Below are 18,853 nucleotides of genomic sequence, written 5' to 3' on the forward strand. Positions count from 1 at the left end.
AAAACTAACGTATTTCATAGCATTAACTTTGAGGAGGGGTGGAGAAGATTGAGTACCTGTGCAATTTCTACTCAAGTTTAAAATACTCATATTCTTTCATCCAACAATTCCACTTCTAAAACCTTACTCTAGAACTATAATTGTATATGTAACCAGAGCAAGAAGATAATTATAATATTGTTTGTAATACTTAAAAACTGGAAATAATGCAAATGATCGTTAATAGAGTGCTGGTTGAATAATTTACGGTATGGGTTAGATCTGCAGATTTGGATATGAAAGAAACCACCAAGATACATTTTTAGGTTTAAAAAAAAGAGAGAAGGCAAGGTACTAAATAATGTGTACCTTGTGTTTCTATTTGTATACAACAAAACCCCAGAAAATATGTATATACACAGTAAATTTCTGGAAACATTAAGACATTTTAAAAAATAGATACCTTTGGGAATGGAATTAAAGATTTTGGAGTAAGAGGAAGACTTATTTTTCATCATATATACTTTTCTACTGTTTGAAAATTTAAAATTATGTAATGTATCATTACTATTAGTGAAGAAAAAGCCACAAGGATTTTACATACCTGAGCTATTCTGATTACAGTATAATGTTTGTGATAATCATACTTTGCTATTAGAAAGTTCAAATTATGTTGAATAAAACAAATCAACTAAGCTTAGGAAACATTTACAAGATGGTTATCTAAAAATATTCAGCATGTAAATGACAAAACTTCATTAGGAAAAAATTCGCGCATTTAGCATAGCCTGTACATACTTAACTGTGCCATCCTGCTTTGCAAAGAAGTCCCTGACCTGTTCTCTATAGTGCTCTCAGGACTTTGCCTATAAAGGTGGTGAGTTGCCCTGAGCCATCGCAGTTCTTCAGTCAGTCTATCTTTTTGGTGATAGACAATCCAAACTTTAGCTGCTGGGAGGTAACTGTCAATGACTGAGCAGTGATATTTGTATCCTTCACCCACCAAATCTTATCCAGAATAAGAAAATAGAACTATCAGCTATGGGATAAAACTGTCAACAATAAATGTAAGCAGCCATATGAAATAGTGAAACTTAAAAACATATTTTTGTTAGTAACACTTTCCTCAATTATAAAAGTAATATATATTTGTTGTGGAAATTACAGAGAAGTATAACTTATACCATACTAACTGGAAGAGATTCTCTAAGCACAAATGGAAGGGTTCCTCTAATTTTTGTATTCTGTTATTTTAAGGATAAATTTCAACAGGGATAGGGACTTAAATATAATTGGTTTATATGTACATAAAGTGTCTGCAGAAACATATGTAAGAAACTGGAAACATTGCTTCTAAGTAGGGGAATTGAGGATGTGGGGAAGATAAGTCAGGTGTAAAAGGGACTGACTTTTGTGTTATTTATGTAGCCACATCATTAAAAAAATTAAAAATTAAAAATATAAAAATTTTCATATGAATTCCCTAATATTCATAATTGTTATATAGAAATGTGAAATAAAAATAAAATCCACTGCAAAATCATAAGCCAAACAAAAATAATTTAATAAAAGCATCCTAGAAACAAAAAAAAAATAAAAGGATTGAAAGAGGCACAAATGAATGAGAAGGAATAGAACAAAAGAGTGAAATGCCTAAATGGAAAAATTTCCAAAATAAGTCTGCTACATTGAAAATATACTGTCAGTTCGTTGAGATTCAAATGATGGAAATTCTTGGATTAATGATGACATCAGTCATCACTAGAAAGGCTGGGCACAGTGACTCACGCCTGTAAATCCCAGCGCTTTTGGAAGCTGAGGCGGTTGGATCACTTGAGGTCAGGAGTTAAACCAGCCTGGCCAACATGGTGACTCCTCTGTCTCTACTAAAAATACAAGTATTAGTCAGGCCTGGTCGCGCACACCGGTAGTCCTAGCTACTCAGAGGCTGAGGCAGGAGAAGTGCTTGAACCCTGTAGATATAGACTGCAGGGAAGATTGTGCCACTGCACTCCAGCCTGGGTGACAGAGCGAGACTCCGTCTCCCCATCCCCCCCCAAAAAAAAGCATCCCTAGGAAAAGGCAAATGGTTGGGGTGCATACTGGAAGGAAATAACGGAAATCTGAAAAGGTGTAAGAACCTAAACAAATTTGTTTATCACAGAAAATAAATCAGAACAACTTTGCTTTTGTTGTGAAGTTTGTTTACGTTAAACAAGAATTGCTTTTTGCATCACATGGTTCTTCTAAACTCTTCACTGAAGAGGTCCTTGGTCGTTTGTATCTAAGCTAATTCCTTTGTGTACTGAGAAGAGTAAAGATGGGAATTTTTGAAGGGTCATAATGTAATGCTGGGGTTCAGGGTGCCCTCAGCTACCATGAGAGGACGTTTCTCCAGGTTCTTGGTCTCCTGCCTTCTCAATAATGAGAGGGGGGACCACTGGTGCAGTGCGCAGTATATGCCAGACTCAAAAGTGTTTGTAGAAGGTGATTTTATTTAAAGAGAGAGAAACAGAAGGAGAGAGAAAGAAACAGCTAACTCTCACACCGAGTGAGAGAACCCAGAAAAATGGAATCCAGGAGAGAAAAGCAGCTTCCACACTGAGTGGAAGGGAATAGAGACAGAGATGGAGTTTCAGAGGGGAAGACAGGGAGAAAGTGCAAAAGGGAACACCAGAGGGGAAATCCAGGACAGGGAAAGATGGCCTTCATGAAGGGCATGTTGGTGGAAGGGAGTCCGAAGGGGTGTGGAAGAAGGGGACTTTTAACCTGAGAGGAACCCCCACCTTCTCTAAGTCCCCTGGCCAATGAAAAGAGTTCCTTAGAACTTCCACTGGAGTGATTGACTCTTAGTTTCTTCCCTCGCCCGTGAAATTCAAACATACACAGTTAAATCTCCTGGATGGAGAGAGATGGGAGGAGGGTATGGCTCTAGGAAGTCCTTGCCCTTAAAACTATGCCCCCTTGTGGACCCAGAAAGAGTACACATTCCCTCCATAATCTCTGCAAAAAAGAAGTCACAGTAGTCTGAAGAGCTGTGCATGTTTTAGGGTGACACTGGGTTGGAAACCTTGGAGCTAAGTGTCCCCACATCTGACAAGCCATAACATGCGTATTTTCTGATCAGGCAGAAACTGAGCTTTACAAAAGTGAAATGATAAACAACAACAACAAAAAAACAGGCACATATATTGAGAACCATTCAGTCCTTCTTAGAATTGCCTCATTCCTTTCTTATTCAGATGCACGTTAATTTTAGAAAAGTCTAAATAGGCATGTGTTTTATTTTTGTTTCCTAGTGGAATAGTGAGTGGTATAAACCTGGAAATGCTCTATATCTATTTTCTGAAATCTACAGCTCTTGTTTAGGTAAATATCAGGTACTTAGCTAATTAAATGTCTCTTGTTTATAGGAAAGTGTCAACTTTCAGGATGTTATGTGTAAGGCTCAATAAAACTACGTACAAAGTGACAGTGTACTCTCTTTTCATAGGCTGACCTTGTGGTTACCATTGCCTGAAAATGGCTCAAAACAAAAATGATCTAAACATTGACACAAGATAAGATCAAATTGATGTCATGGTAATTACACCAAGTGCCATTCAATCATTGGATGGAATTTACTGTTGATCCCAGGGCTTAGATGCAGGTGGAAAGATGTAAGCTTATTACTCTGCTGATATAAAAAACAGGTGAGGACTTTATTAACTGCAGTTACTGAGAAATCACAAGACGAAGCTAAAATCCCTCTTCAGATCCACAGTCAACTGCCCTGAAAAAATCCTGCAAAAAGCCCAGAAAAAGGTAACATGAATGAAATAATTTTGGGGGATTTTAATTGAGGAGTAAAATATTTGAGAAAATAAAGAAGATTTCAGAATCTCCGCATACATCTTAGTGAGAAGAGAGATAGGCTTTTACTCATTCTCTTTCCAGCATTCACAAGTGAATTGGGAGGAAGTCTGTAAAACTGTGGCTGTGATCATAGGTTAAGATGTTATCTAGAAGCCAGAAACCCAATGTCTCCTGCTGAGATGCTTGAGTGCCTGTCAGCATCTAAAAATTTTCCTCAAGAATTATTGGATGTCATTGGACAGGCATTCTTTTGAGCGGCTTCTAGGAGTCAGACGGAGGGCAAGTAGATGTTTTGATATTGTTTTATTATCCATTTTTAAGTGATGTATAACTATATCTTTAAACTGGCCCACGATAAAGCAGCTCACTTGTTCAGCTGAATGACCATAGCTTCTGATTATCTTTTGAATAGATGTTCTCATGCACACTTGAATAGGAGCATGGAATCTTTGAATATCAATGTTTTCATTTTTTTAAATAAGATGCTACAAAAATCAGAGTTGGTAGTGTTTCTCCACTATTATTCATTAGTTTGCAGTAGTAAGTCACTTGCCCTAGTATAATTGTGTAGATGTGATGAGTTTCTGGAAACTTTTTTGCAGCTAACCTTGGTTATCTTTGCATTAGCGCTAACTGAAATGGTGGCTGATTGGGAAACAGAGACTAAAAAATGAAAGAGCTTTTCTGTCCCTCCTTATTAGCACTGAAGAACAGGATGTGGGCACATGTGAAGAGTTACGGGCTGACATGACATGGGTCCCTTAGGAATGCAGAAGCTCCCTTTCACCCCCATGGGAATTTTGTTTCCTAAGCTCTTTAATCTTTTTCCCAGTCAAAAGTCAGAAATTTTACTTTAGAAAAGGAATATTCTAAGGCTTCCGAAGGTATATTTTAAATAATTGCTTGACTTAACATCAATTCAATTATTCACAATATTGGTCAACAAAATTGAACGTAATATTTTGCTATAGTTTTGAATTATTTAAAAAAGATAAGAGCAGCCACCATTTATGAAGGTTTGAGTGTTTTCAGTTTAATTTCAACTTTGGTTTTCTTAAGTTTGTTATTATTTTTTGCAGAAAGAGTCATTGACATTTTAAGTGACTCATATTTCTTACCATTTCCTGCTGAAAAGGGTAGCATGTGAGAAAAATGTTAGAAAACCAATTAATTATGTTCCAGAGCAGATTTTCAGTTTCAGTGTACATATCTTTTTAACGTGAGACCCAAAGTTACATGAAAACTCAAAGTAATAGCTGGGTAACAGAAATGGCTAACTTAGAAGGTAATGTACATCTTGCTTAAAAGCAGATCAAAGTAATCTGCTTTCACAAAGATAAAATTTACAGTAGTGAACTTATATTTCCATTGAGAGCAGCACGGTCCATAGCACCAAACTTCCATTTTTACAGATTGTGAATCCTAGAGTAGTTTGCAATCAACTTCTGATCCTTGCAAATTCTGGATTTGGCATATAATGTTACAGCAGTGCCATTGTAATGTTGTACAAAGTAATCTAGCAATTTCTTGGTTCATCAGGCTTGGAGATAACATTGTAGAAATGATCCGGCATCCTTAATATTCTGGGGCTTAAGACTGGGCACTTAGGCTGAACTAGGGGCAGGATCAATGACAATGTTAGAAATCAAATTAGACAAGTAACAGCAGGATTCATGTGTGACTACAAGTACGAGAGGAGGACATGAATTAACAGTAAACTTCTAGGCTATAGGGGTAGTACAAACAGAAGGACGCTATTTTGGATCAGATCACTTTCTGAGCAACTTTGGCAAATCTTTTAAATTCTCTAACGTGTAGTTTTCTAATCTATGACACAGGTGTAAAGAAAATAAAGCAAGTGAACATATGTGAAAGCCAATGCTGGCCAGGCACAGTGGCTCACACCTGTAATTCTAGCACTTTGGGAGGTGGAGGCAGGGATATTGCCTGAGCCCAGGAGATGACCAGCCTGGGGAACATGGAGAAACCCTGTCTCTCCAAACAGAACAAAACAAACAAACAAACAAACAATAAATAAAAATCCCCAAATTAGCCGGGCTTGCCGGCACACTCCTGTAGTACCGGTTGCCTGGAACCTAAGATGGAAGGATCACCTGAGCTCGGGAAGTTGAGACTGTAGTGAGCCGAGACCTTGGCACTGCATTCCAGTCTGAGCGACAGAGAGAGACCATGTATCAGAAAAAAAAAAAAAAAAAAAAAAGGAAGAAAGCCTTTTTCCCCTTTCCCTGTTCCCCTGCTGTTCCCCACTACAAACATCCTCATAGTCCTTAGTCCTCATAACCTGATCAGTTATAAAATATCTGAGATTTCTTTCTTTCTTTCTTTTCCTTTTCTACTTCCTTCCTTCCTTCCTTCCTTCCCTCCTTCTCTCTCTCTCTCTCTCTCTCTCTCTCTCTCTCTCTCTCTCTTTTGAGACAGTGAGAAACTGTCTGGAGTGCAGTGGCTCGATCTTGGCTCACTGCAGCCTCATCTTCCTGGGCCCCAGCGATCTTCCCACCTCAGCCTCCTGAATAGCTGGGACTACAGGCCTATGCTACCATGCCCAGCTAATTTTTGTGTTTTAATAGATACGGGGTTTTACAACATTGCCCAGTCTTGTCTTGAACTCCTGGGCTCAAGCAATCCGCCTGTCTTGGCCTCCCAAAGAGCTGGGATTACTGGCCTGAGCGAATGGTGTGGCAGAAATGGCTCTTTAAAAACTGTTCTGAAGAAGGCGAAGTCAAATAAATACGTAAAATAAAAAATACACCAGTAAGTTATATTAAACTGGCAGATAATAAAGTTGTTCTTAAAAAAGATGTCAGCATCTTATTTAGGGATATGTCATCTGAAAACACCATTTAAAAAGCTCATTGTAAAATGTAAAGATTTAAAGACTGTACAATGAAGTGTGGTTCAGAGTTTGGAGTTTGGAATTGTAAAGACACATTTTAAAATCTTGGCTCTGCCAGTAACTAATTATGTGACCTTGTATAGATTACTTCACCTCTAGAATTTCTTTTTTTTTTTTTTTTTTGAGACCGAGTTTCGCTCTTGTTACCCAGGCTGGAGTGCAATGGCGCGATCTCGGCTCACCGCAACCTCCGCCTCCTGGGTTCAAGCAATTCTCCTGCCTCAGCCTCCTGAGTAGCTGGGATTACAGGCACGTGCCACCATGCCCAGCTAATTTTTTGTGTTTTTAGTAGAGACGGAGTTTCACCATGTTGACCAGGATGGTCTCGATCTCTCAACCTCGTGATCCACCCGCCTCGGCCACCCAAAGTGCTGGGATTACAGGCTTGAGCCACCGCGCCCGGCCAACCTCTACAATTTCTTTACAAAAATGAGAATGATACAACACAGGATTGTCATGACGATTGAATATACTTATGAGTGCAAGGTGCCCAAAAGAATGTCTAGCACACATGAGTGCTCAGTTAGTGGTAGGTGTTATTTTTAAAAAATATAAGACATTATTGTTACCATATTCAGTATTACAGATAGTGCGTTGAATGCTAACTCAATTTTTTTCATGCTTTGTTACATTTTCTGTGATAGGTTAACTTAATATGTTTTGTATAAAGAGCCTCCACACCCAAACTGCCATAGGCACAGAAGAGAAAGTGGAGGCAAGATTGTGGTTCTATCTCTCAGACTTTGGAGAAATGTTTGTTATAAGAGAATGCGGTTGTTTATTGTTATTTGTTGTTATCCATCAAGTTACTTGAAAACTTTGGAGAAATGTTTGTTATAAGAGAATGTGGTTATTTATTGTTGTTTATTGTTATCCATCAAGTTACTCGAAAACTTAGTGAGTAAAGTAACAAATTACTATCTTTCAAAGTTCCACTGGAGACTGAGCTCAAGTAGGCTGTTCTTAACTTGAGTTTCTCATGCAGTGCAGTCAGATGGTAGCTGTGGCTGGAGTAATCTAAAAGCTCAGCTGGGCTAGTCATCCAGGATGGCTTCTTCAGTCTAGTGCCTCGTTACTTCTCGGCCTCTTTCCCTTTCTCCATGTGACACTTTTACCCTCCAGAGTATCTTCACGTGGCTTGGCCTTCCCATCCCATGGTGGTCTCAGTGTGGGAGCATTTCTTACATGGCAGCTGGTTTCTAAGAGATGGGAAGCAGGAACTGCCAGGTCAGTTAAGGGATATACCCATCACTTGCCCAGTGTCACTATGGCTATATTCCTGGTCGAAGCCGTCATAGGACCTGCTTAGATGAAATGGGGTACAAAGATAGACATACCACTGTTTGATGTGGACATGGGATGAGATGGGGCTGAAGAGGTGAAGACTTGGGTTCACCCTCTAGAAGTCAGTTAGATTTAATCTTTTTGATTAACACACGATTATGCCTCTAATCCTAGCCTAGTCATCTCAAGAATGTGTTATGAGTCATTAGGGCTTCCTGGTGTAGAGACTGTAGATTAGTCACTCCAGCTATCACCACCTTTAGAAAAACCACAAACCTCACCACTCTCTGGCAGTAGGGAGCAATGGCAATGTGTTTGCAAGCAAAGGGCCTAGATGTCACATTGTTTCAAGCACTTGTGACCTTCTTGGAACAATTATTAATATATGCATGGGGATGTGTATGTATGTGTATGTGTGTGATACTTGGTGTGTCAAGATATGTGTTGGCATATGTATGTATTTAATATGTGTATATGGCTTGTATGGCATACCGGTAGAGTGTTTGCCTATTTCATAAATCATTTAATTCTATGATAGAAATATAATATATATTAATTATATTTAATCACAATGAATAATATTGTGCAAACATATGTTAAATAATAATGGTAAGCTATGATAATAATATTCTCTTACACTTTTAAGAATGCTATTAGGCCAGGTAAGGTAGCTCACACCTATAATACTAGCAGTTTGAGAGGCTGAGGCAGGCATATCGCTTAAGCCGAGGAGTTTGAGGCCAGCCTGGGCAACATGATGAAACCTGTCCCTATAAAAAAATACAAAAAATGAGCAGTGTGTGGCAATGCATGCCTGTAGTTCCAGCTACTTGGGAGGCTGAGGTGGGAAGATCACTTAATGCTGGGAGGTCAAGGCTGCAATGAGCCATGACTGCACCACTGTCTTCCAGCTGGGAAGGCAGAGAGAGACCCTGTCTCAAAGAAAAAACCAAACCAAACCAAACCCCCAAAACCCCTCAAACAACAGCAACAACAACAACCAAAACCAAAACAAACACTATTGTAGGGGAACCAGACATCACCTCCAACCCTCTTTTAGCTCTTAGTAGGCTCTTCACCTGGATCTGGGAGTCAAATTCTCTTTCATATTAATAAGAGAGAAATATGGAAATTTTATTAGTTTTACATATACGTTGGGATCTTTACAAGAGAGTGAAGTCTGAAGAAGTGGCCAAAGCAAGATGCTTTTATACTTTTTAGACAAGTGATAAATTGGAGAAGAAATGACAGGACAAAGAATATCTGGTGGCAGGGCATCGTGGCTCATGCCTGTTATCCCAGCACTTTGGGAGGCTGAGGAGGATGGATTGCTTGAAGTCAGGAGTTTGAGACCAGCCTGGGCAACATGGTGAAACCTTATCTCTACTAAAAATACAAAGATTAGCCAGGCGTGGTGGCAGGCACCTGTAATCCCAGCTACTCTGGAGGCTGAGGCAGAAGAATCACTTGAACCCAGGAGGCGGAGGTTGCAGTGAGTCCAGATTGTGTCACTGCACTCCAGCCTGGGTGACTGAGTGAGACTCCATCTCAAAAAAAAAAAAAAAAAAAAAAAAAAAAAAAAAATTCTGGCTAGGGGCAGTGAGTTACTAGAGGATTTGCTAAGAGATATGTGAGGAGGAGGAGGTGTAAAACAGGTGGAAGTTAAGGGTCACTTTATTAAGTATGGTTATTCTGAACCGTCGTAGCCTCCATTTTCTCACCCTGGCATGGAAAAGGTGCCCCTCCCAGAGAAATCATCATTGCTCGCTGCATGCAGAGAGCAACAAGTTCAGCTCACTCTTTCCGCAACTAAAATTTCACCAATGTTTTCAACTCAAAATAATCAATATACCAATCTGGCATATTTTGGAACAGCACGTCCTTCACTCCTTCACTACCTTTTCCTCACAGAGTCACATTATTTCAGGAATCTAAATTTGGGCATATATATTTTTTAATATGAACTAAGAGGCCCCAATTTAAACCCTGGAGTTATTATATGTTTTTTATTAATGGTTTCTTGTGAATTTTTATGACTTTTATGTCTTAGTATAAAATGGTTGCTCCGTGTGACATATGCAACATTTATAGATTCACATATTAGTCAGCTACAATTTCATAGCTAAGTGAGAACATATGCTCTCTAATAAAATTATATGAAAATATTTGATTCTACTGAACATTTACTCTAAGTTGTCATTCAAGGGTTATTTTCCTTCTTAGTGTGAATGACAACTCTATGTTAGCAGTTTTTGATTGATATTATTATAATTTTAACTTTATTGATCATTTACTTTGTGCGAGGTCTTGTGCTAGGGTAATGGTAGATTAAAGGTGCATAGTTTCTATCTTGAAGAAGCTTTCTTATGATGGCACAGTGGCTCACACCTGTAATTTCAGCAATTTGGGAGGCTGAAGTGGGAGGATTGCTTGAGCTCAAGAGCTCCAGATCGGCCTACACAACATAGTGAGATATCCATTTCTTCTTTTTCTCTTTTTTTCCCTCCCTTCCTCCCTCCCTCCCTCCCTCTCTTCCTTCCTTCCTTCCTAATGGAGTCTCTCTGTTGCCCAGGCTAGAGTGCAGTGGCACATTCTCACCTCACTGCAGCTTCTGCCTCCCAAGACTCCATTTCTAGTGTAAATAAAAAGAAAGAAGCTTTCTTTGTGGATGAAGAGATAGACATGCACATAACTGGCTAGACTGTGGGGCATCATCTAAGAATTATAAGCCAAGTGACAAGCGAGTGCAGTGGAGAAATATATTTATTTTGTCTTTGGAGTTGGGTGAAAACTTTACAGTGAATCTGGCAGTTGAGCAGCTCCTTAAAAGACTCTGAAGTAGATGAACTGCAAAGGGAAAGAAAGAAGGCCAAGTTGAGAAAACACATATTTTCTTGGACTCACATTATCTTGATATGGTGAGTGATGGGATATAACGGTATGTTGATGCATATTGTAGATTAGTCTGAGGTTACATGCACAGGGCCTATGAATTTTTGGAAAATACTCATGTGGAATACCAAAAGAGGCTGAAAGTAAATCTGACTTTACATTGAGCATATTTTTGCAAAAAAGTATAAATCCCAGCGGAATGTAATTCCCCCTCCCTGATTCTTAATATTTTCTTTTGAATTTTAAAACAGAAAAAGCTGAGGGTGATCAGGATGATAAAAAGATTTATTAAAATGCTTTCAAAATCACCTAGAATTTGAAGTTTATTCTGTTTTTACTTGGTTAATGTCATCTCTTTTCAAAATAAAGGCAAAGCAAGATAACAGGTTCTGCTATAGCAATAGTGATTTTTGTTTCACTTTTTCAATCTTCTTTTCACTTTATTATAAAGCCAATTCTTAAAATGCACATTGACTTCATGCTTTCACATTCTGCAATCTTATTATAAATGTTTCTCTCTGAATTAATTCTGATATAGTTGTTCACTGCATAATGGCTGAATTTTCGTAATATATGAGCTGCAATATTAAAGCACAAAAATGATACTAGTTTAAAAAGTAAACTAGTTTTAATTCTGAAAATTTTCTTATAGCTTTGTGTATTACTTAGCAGAGTGGTTCTCAAACTTTTTGTTCTCAGAACCTGTTTACACTCTTAAAAGTTATTGGAGACTCCAAAGAACTTCTATTCATGAGGTTATATCCATCGATATTTAATGGCTAAGTGATTATGTTAAAGTTTTCAAATATTTATTCACTTAGAAAAATCCATCATATGTTAACACAGATTAACATACATTAATTTTTTTAAATAACAATTTTCAAGAAAAAAATGTTAGTGATAAGAGTGCCATTGTTTTACCTTTTTGCAAAACTCTTCATTGTCTGGTCTAACAGAACACAACCAAATTCTCAGGTGCTTCTTCATTCAATCTGTTGTAAAATTACATGTCATGTATCCTCTAGAAAATTTTTCTGAATACTCAAGAGGAAGAAGAGGAAACAGAGGCAAACAACATTTTAATATTATTATGAAAATCATTTTAACCTCACAGATCCACTGAAGGTGTTTGGGGTTCCCAGATCACACTTGGAGAACCACTGACTTAGAACAATATTTATTCATTGTTAATTATGTATGAAGATAAATGGAACTCAAAATTACTTATGTACTGATACATATATCAGTTAGAAATAATGGCATACATTTGTTTTAGCTTTCCTACTTACACAATCTGAATTTCTATACAAGTTGAGTATCCTTTATCTGAAATGCTGTGGACGAAAGATGTTTTAGATTATGAATTTTTTTGGATTTTGGAATATTTGCATGTACATATATTGGGGATAGGACCAATGTCTAAACATAAAATTTATTTGTTCCATGTACACATAGTCTGAAGGTGATTTTATACAATATTTTAAATATTTTCTGCATAAACAAAGTATGTGTTAAATACTTATGTGTGGAACTTTCCACTTGTGTTGTCATGTTGGTGCTCAAAATGTTTCGGACTGTGGGCCATTTCAGATTTCAAATTTTCAGAATAGATATACTTGACAAGTATTATGAACTTAGTTCTCCTCTCTGACAAATTATTCCTAAGAAGTGTTATGGGTTAATATAAACATCTAGCAGAAACTCGGTCCTATTATGTCAATCGGCATGAAAAATAACCACAAGTTTTGACTCACCTATACCTTTAAACCTCATTCTGAATTATTATTATTATTATTATTATTTTTGAAATGGAATCTCACTCTGTCACCCAGGCTGGAGTGCAGTGGCATGATCTCGGCTCACTGCAACCTCCGCCTCCTGGGTTTAAGCTATTCTTCTGCCTCAGCCTCTGGAGTAGTTGAGACTACAGGTGTGTGACACCATGCCTGGCTAATATTCTGTATTTTTAGTAGAGACGGGGTTTCACTGTGTTGGCCAGGCTTGTCTCGATCTCCTGACCTCGTGATCCGCCCACCTTGGCCTCCCAAAGTGCTGAGATTACAGGCATGAGCCACCACGTATGGCCTCTGAATTATTTTTTTTAAAAAACTTTTTATTTGGCATAATTGTATATTCAGAGGAAGTCTCAAAAAATGTACAGAGAAGTCCTATATACCCTTCAGCTTGTTCCCCCATTGATACTATAGTACAGTGTGAATACCAGAGAACTGACATTGCTGCAACCTATAGAGCTTATTCAGACTTAAGACACATACACACACGTACACACATAATACTAGTGCTCTGTTATGCAATTTTATGTCATGTGTAGATTCGTGTGACTAACATCCCTGTCAACATGCAGCTGTCCCATCACCACAGCTCCCTGTGCTGTCCCTTTAGAGCCACACTCACCCTCACACACTTCTTTCCCAATGCTAACTCTTTGAAACCATTAATCTATTCTCTATCTCTATAATTTTGTTATTTTCACAGTGTTACATAAATGGAATCCTATAGTATTCAGCCTTCAGTCAGCATAATTTTCTTGAGATCCATTCGAGTTGCTGTGTGTATCAATAGTATGTTCATTTTTTTTTGTTGTTGCTGGGCAGTATTCCACAGTATGGACATATCATCATTTGTATAAACATTCACCTGCTAAAGGGCATTTGAATTGTTTCCAGTTTTTTGGCTACTCTAAATAAAGTCTCTATGAATATTCATATATAAGTTTTGTGTGAACATAGTCTTCATTTCTCTGAAGTAAATGCCCAAAAGTGCAACTGTTGGGGCATATGGTAAGTACATGTTTAGTTTCATCAGAAACTGCCAAACTATTTCCCAGAGTGGCTGTACCATTTTATATTCCCACCAACAATGCCAAGTTATCTTGGTTCTCTGCATCCATGCCAGTGTTTGGTGTTATTTTTTATTTTAGCCATTCTGATAGAGGCATAATATGTCATTGTAGTTTTAATTTGCATTTCCTTAATGGCTGATAATGTTGAATACTTCGTGTTTATCCTCCATCAAATAATTGTATATTTTATATTTCATATATAAGCTTATATATATTTTCTTAGGTATTACCTGAGTTCCGTGTTTTACAAATAAGAGTATTGAGGCTTCTTAACAGGATGACATATTTAAAAAGAGAATTTATTGTAATTATTATTAAACCCATTTCTAAAAGTTAATGTGAGAAATGAGAAGATTCAGTTATCTACTTCTTTCCTAAGGAGAGCTTTAAAAAAATTTTTACATGGTTTTAGTATATGTTGGGAGCTAAAAGCAGAGAGGTCAAGACACTGATAACTATTATTATTAGTAATGTTGAAACTACTGGTTGTTGGTGTGGCTGGTAAACAGATTTTAGATTAACTCTTTCTTTTCCCCACATCTGTCTGCAGGAGAGCCATGGATTCCTACAGAAAATACGCAGCTATCATTCTGGTCACCTTGTCGGTGTTTCTGCATATTCTCCATTCCCTTCCTGAGGGCGAGTTTACAACGGAGGGTATGTGACCAGGCTTGAGTTTGAAGTAATAAACACAACACACATTTCTAGATGCACATCAATAACTCCATTAATTACATTTCTACCTCCTTTTCAAAAGTAATAAATCTTTGCTGCTGGATTCATATCTAAGCACTTGTAGACTGTGAACATAAAATTAAATTAAGTTCAGAAAATGTGCAGTGAAAATGATATCTTACACAACCATTTATACAGCAGCCTGTACATTTTCATCTGAAATAGATTCCTTACTATTCTTTATTTGAGTCTTACAAGAAGAAAATGCTCCTTATTCAGTTAGCTTAGTTTTTTTTTTTCACATTTCTCCCAGAAGATTTGAGATTTTAACATTGCCTTTGTAGATGAATTTTCACGTCAGTTAACAAGTGAAGAAAAACAAAACCATTTTATACAGTAAATTTGTTTTGCTGTACTGCCTGAAAAATCTCATATAGCAGCTGATATAATTCCTTCTGCTTTGAAATTGTGAGCTACTATTGGTTATGGTTTTTCTCTAGATAAGAGCTAATATTTTAATCCAGGTCCCAAGTGGAGATGCCTGATCTAATATCAGGTTCCCTACACTCACCAAGCTTTCTTAATTTTGACATATTTCTCTCTGTCAATAATTTGAGTTACTGTGGGAAAAACAATAGCAGATTCTAAAGGGGCAAATATTTTTCCTCTGGGCATCATTCTCTTTTCAGTTGAACATGATGTTTTCATCTGTCAAGTTTATGTTTCCTTTAGGCATGTGGTTAGCACTGGGATAGAGAATCCATGCTTGAAGAAAGAGTGACTACAACTGAGATTTTCTATGCATGTCTGTAAAAATGTTTGTTTTTAAATTTTATTTCCTATGAACATGACTCTAATTAATATAAATGTTAAATAGATATTATCGATGAAGATTAACATACAACCAAAAAGCACTTACTTAGTTTCCTTTCATTTTTGATGGAAAAATAATATTCACCATCCCATAATAAGAAAACATTCATAGTTTTTTTTTCTTTGTTGTTTGTTTTCTCTTTTCTTTCTATTCTTTTCTTTTTTTTTGAGAAGAATCTTGCTCTTTTGCCCAGGCTGGAGTGCAATGGTGCGATCTCGGCTCACTGCAACCTCTGCCTCCTGGGTTCAAGGGATTCTCCTGACTCAGCCTCCAGAGTGGCTGGGATTACAGGTGCACACCACCACACCCAGCTAGTTTTTTTGTATTTTTAGTAGGGACAGGGTTTCACCATGTTGGCCAGGCTGGTCTTGAACTCATGACCCTCACGTGTTCCACCTGCTTTGGGCTTCCAAAGTGCTAGGATTACAGGCGTGAGCCACCACATTTTTTCTTTCTTTCTTTCTTTTCTTTTTTTTTTTTGAGTCAGGGTCTCACTTTGTCATTCAGGCTGGAGTGCAGTGGCATGATCTTGGCTCACTGCAGCCTTGACCTTCCAGCTTCAAGCGATCCTTCTGCCCCAGCCCGTCAAGTAGCTGGGACCATAGGTGTGTGTCACCAGGACTGACTAATTTTTGTTTCTTTGTAGAGATGGGGTTTCACCATATTGCCCAGGCTGCTCTCGAACTCCTGAGCTCAAGTGATCCACCCACTTTGGCCTCCCAAAGTGCTGGGATTACAGGTGTGAGCAACTGTGCCACCCTCATAGTTTCTTTTTGAATCTTTGGATTATTTGACTGTGCCTTTTTTTTTTTTCCTTGATAGAGTGCCCGGAATGCAAGCTAAAGGAAAACAAATACTTCTCCAAGCTGGGTACCCCAATATATCAGTGCACGGGCTGCTGCTTCTCTAGAGCATATCCCACTCCATTTAGGTCCCAGAAGACAATGCTGGTTCCGAAAAACGTCACCTCAGAGTCCTCTTGCTGTGTGGCTAAAGCATACACCAAGGTAAGAACCTCAAGGGTCTCAGAAGCTTTCTAACTGCCCAATCTGAGAAATATTCATAGAGCCCACCCATGGGATTTAATGCCAAAGGTTAATGACCGAGACTCTGTTGAGCATTTGTACAGGCAGGGACTACATTTCTACCCACTAGTTAAAAGAGCCAATTGTCTTGTGGGTACAGGCTGGATTCACTCAGAATAAGGAGAATAGGGGTAGAGGGACAAGGAGCAGGTTGGGAGAAAGTAAGCTTACTTGTGCTAAGAATATCTCCTAAAATGGGGACTGTGCAAATGTAGTATGCATGTATTTATTTCAGCAGACTGCAATTTTATTTAATATTCTTCCATTTTGTCTCTCTATCATCTAATCTATAATGTATAATATCTGTTTTTTTTTCCTTCCCCTTTAGGCCACCGTAATGGGGAACGTCAAAGTGGAGAACCACACGGAGTGCCACTGCAGCACCTGCTATTATCACAAATTTTAAACGTTTTGCCAAGTGCTGTCGTGATGACTGCTGATTTTCTGGAATGGATGATTAAGTTGTTCAGTGTTTATGGCTTTGTGAGATTAAAACCCTCCTTTTCCTTACCATACCGCTTTGACACGCTTCAAGGATGTACTGCAGCTTTATTGCCTTTCTCTTTATCCCACAGTGGAATCAGTAGTCTAGTTCTTTTCATTTGGAATGAATACAGTATGTAGCTCGTTCCACTGCAAATAAAGCCTTTTAAATCATCATTCAGTCACTGAATTATCATTCTTCTTAAAAGTAAAGCCAATTGCTTTTGACAGCATTAATGGAGGAGAGTGGGCCATTGAGTGAGTTGGGGCCACGTGTGTTGGTGATCTAACATTGGAGAGCCTTGCTGTTACCACACCTTCCAGCAGCGTGTGAGTCCTTTCAGCTGGTGGGCTACTTAGAGGACATTTATTGGGACAAGAGAAGAAAGTATGAGAACTTCTATTTCTATTCATTTTTATATAACTTTTTAAATTTCCATTTTGATGGATTTTATAAAAGTACAGATACATTAGTATGGTAATACACGTACACAATTTAAACAAATAATTATCCATATATTGGGAACGTTTGATCAGAAATTTTTTACTGTTAGAAAAGTGCAATTAAAAACCAAAAGAAAAATGGATTTGAGAAAGACAAAATCATTCCCAGACTGAAGTTTCTGTTTACTTGCCTTATGTCTGGCTAAAAAACGCTCATCTTATTAGTCCCTGGCAGCCAGGCTATTACTGAATAGTCGCCAAGGAAAGAGCATCTTTGCACCCAATTAAAACTGGGCATTGTTCTGAAATTCCAGAGGCATCAGATTTTGTTTTTCACATTCAGATCTGGCTGATAATGAATAAATGATGATCAAAATATTCATTTAGCGCTCACTGTGGTCTAGGCGGGATGCCCGGCATATTCACTTTGTTTTTAAAACTGTTTTAGATGGCCGGGTGTGTTGGCTCACACCTGTCATCCCAGCACTTTGGGAGGCCAAGGTGAGCAGATCACTTGAGGTCAAGAGTTCGAGACCAGCCTGGCCAACATGTTGAAACCCTGTCTCTACTAAAAATACAAAAATTAACCAGGTGTGGTGGTGGGTGCCTGTAATCTCAGGTACTCAGGAGGCTGAGGCAGAAGAACTCCCTGGACTCAGGAGGTGGAGGTTGCAGTGGGCCGAGATCATACCACTGCACTCCAGCCTGGACCATAAAGAGCGAGACTCAGTCTCAAAACAACAACAACAACAAACAGAACAAAACAAGAAACTTAAGAGTAGTGCCATGCTTCAATATCACACTTATTGAGCATTTATACGTAGAGGTGGTCCTTACCTTGAGGACAATGGTATTGTAACTATTAAATCATTTTAGCCATCAGGGAGATCATAGCTACTCAATGAAGTCCTACTCCTAACAGAGCCTGTAATTAAAAAAAAAAATCATACCGGTCACCAATAAGGTTTTCAGAAAGAAATTTTGATCAACACCCATTTGTCAAAATTTTATTTCTGAGTGTCAAGCCAGTTCCTTGTTTCTTAGCTGGTTGGTAAACATATCACGTGTTAGGGTAATAAGTTAAAATAGGAAGTGCATGTACTTTTTTTTTTTTTTTTTGGAGATAGAGTCTCTCTCTGTTGCCCAGGGTGGAGTGCAGTGGTGTGATCTCTGCTCATTGGAACCTCCGCCTCCCAGGTTCAAATGATTCTCCTGACTCAGCCTCTCGAGTGCATGGGATTACAGGCACATGCCACCACATCCAGCTAATTTTTGTATTTTTAGTAGAGACAGTGTTTCACCATGTTGGCTAGGCTGGTCTCAAATGCCTGACCTCAGGTGATCTGCCTGCCTTGGCCTCCCAAAGTGCAAGGATTACAGGCTGTGAGCCACTGCACCCAGCCATTTTTTGTATTATTTTTAGTAGAGACAGGAGTTTCACCAGGTTGGCCAGGTTTCACCAGGTTGGCCAGGACTCCACCTCCTGAGTCCAGGGAGTTCTCCTG

At 38.3% G+C, this 18,853-nt stretch overlaps 1 protein-coding gene across 1 annotated transcript; it reads left to right on the forward strand.

Moving 5' to 3' along the window:
- Window positions 1-3,647: 3,647 nt before the first annotated feature.
- CGA (glycoprotein hormones, alpha polypeptide) lies at window positions 3,648-17,070 on the forward strand. The gene is made up of 4 exons (XM_010333814.3): window positions 3,648-3,783; window positions 14,338-14,444; window positions 16,159-16,343; window positions 16,750-17,070. The coding sequence occupies exons 2-4, from the start codon at window positions 14,345-14,347 to the stop codon at window positions 16,825-16,827; spliced, it is 363 nt and encodes a 120-aa protein (XP_010332116.1). The 5' UTR covers window positions 3,648-3,783; window positions 14,338-14,344; the 3' UTR covers window positions 16,828-17,070.
- Window positions 17,071-18,853: the final 1,783 nt, after the last annotated feature.

The sequence above is a fragment of the Saimiri boliviensis genome, chromosome 4 (genome assembly GCF_048565385.1).
Source record: "Saimiri boliviensis isolate mSaiBol1 chromosome 4, mSaiBol1.pri, whole genome shotgun sequence".
Classification (NCBI taxonomy): domain Eukaryota; kingdom Metazoa; phylum Chordata; class Mammalia; order Primates; family Cebidae; genus Saimiri; species Saimiri boliviensis.

What these genes read in the sequence shown, in the direction of transcription:
- CGA (XM_010333814.3), top strand. Translation starts at nt 14,345, where the DNA reads ATGGATTCCTACAGAAAATACGCAGCTATCATTCTGGTCACCTTGTCG. An exon ending in GGGCGAGTTTACAACGGAGG is followed by an intron (nt 14,445 to 16,158) that starts GTATGTGACCAG and finishes TTTCCTTGATAG; the next exon opens with AGTGCCCGGAATGCAAGCTA. An exon ending in TGGCTAAAGCATACACCAAG is followed by an intron (nt 16,344 to 16,749) that starts GTAAGAACCTCA and finishes CTTCCCCTTTAG; the next exon opens with GCCACCGTAATGGGGAACGT.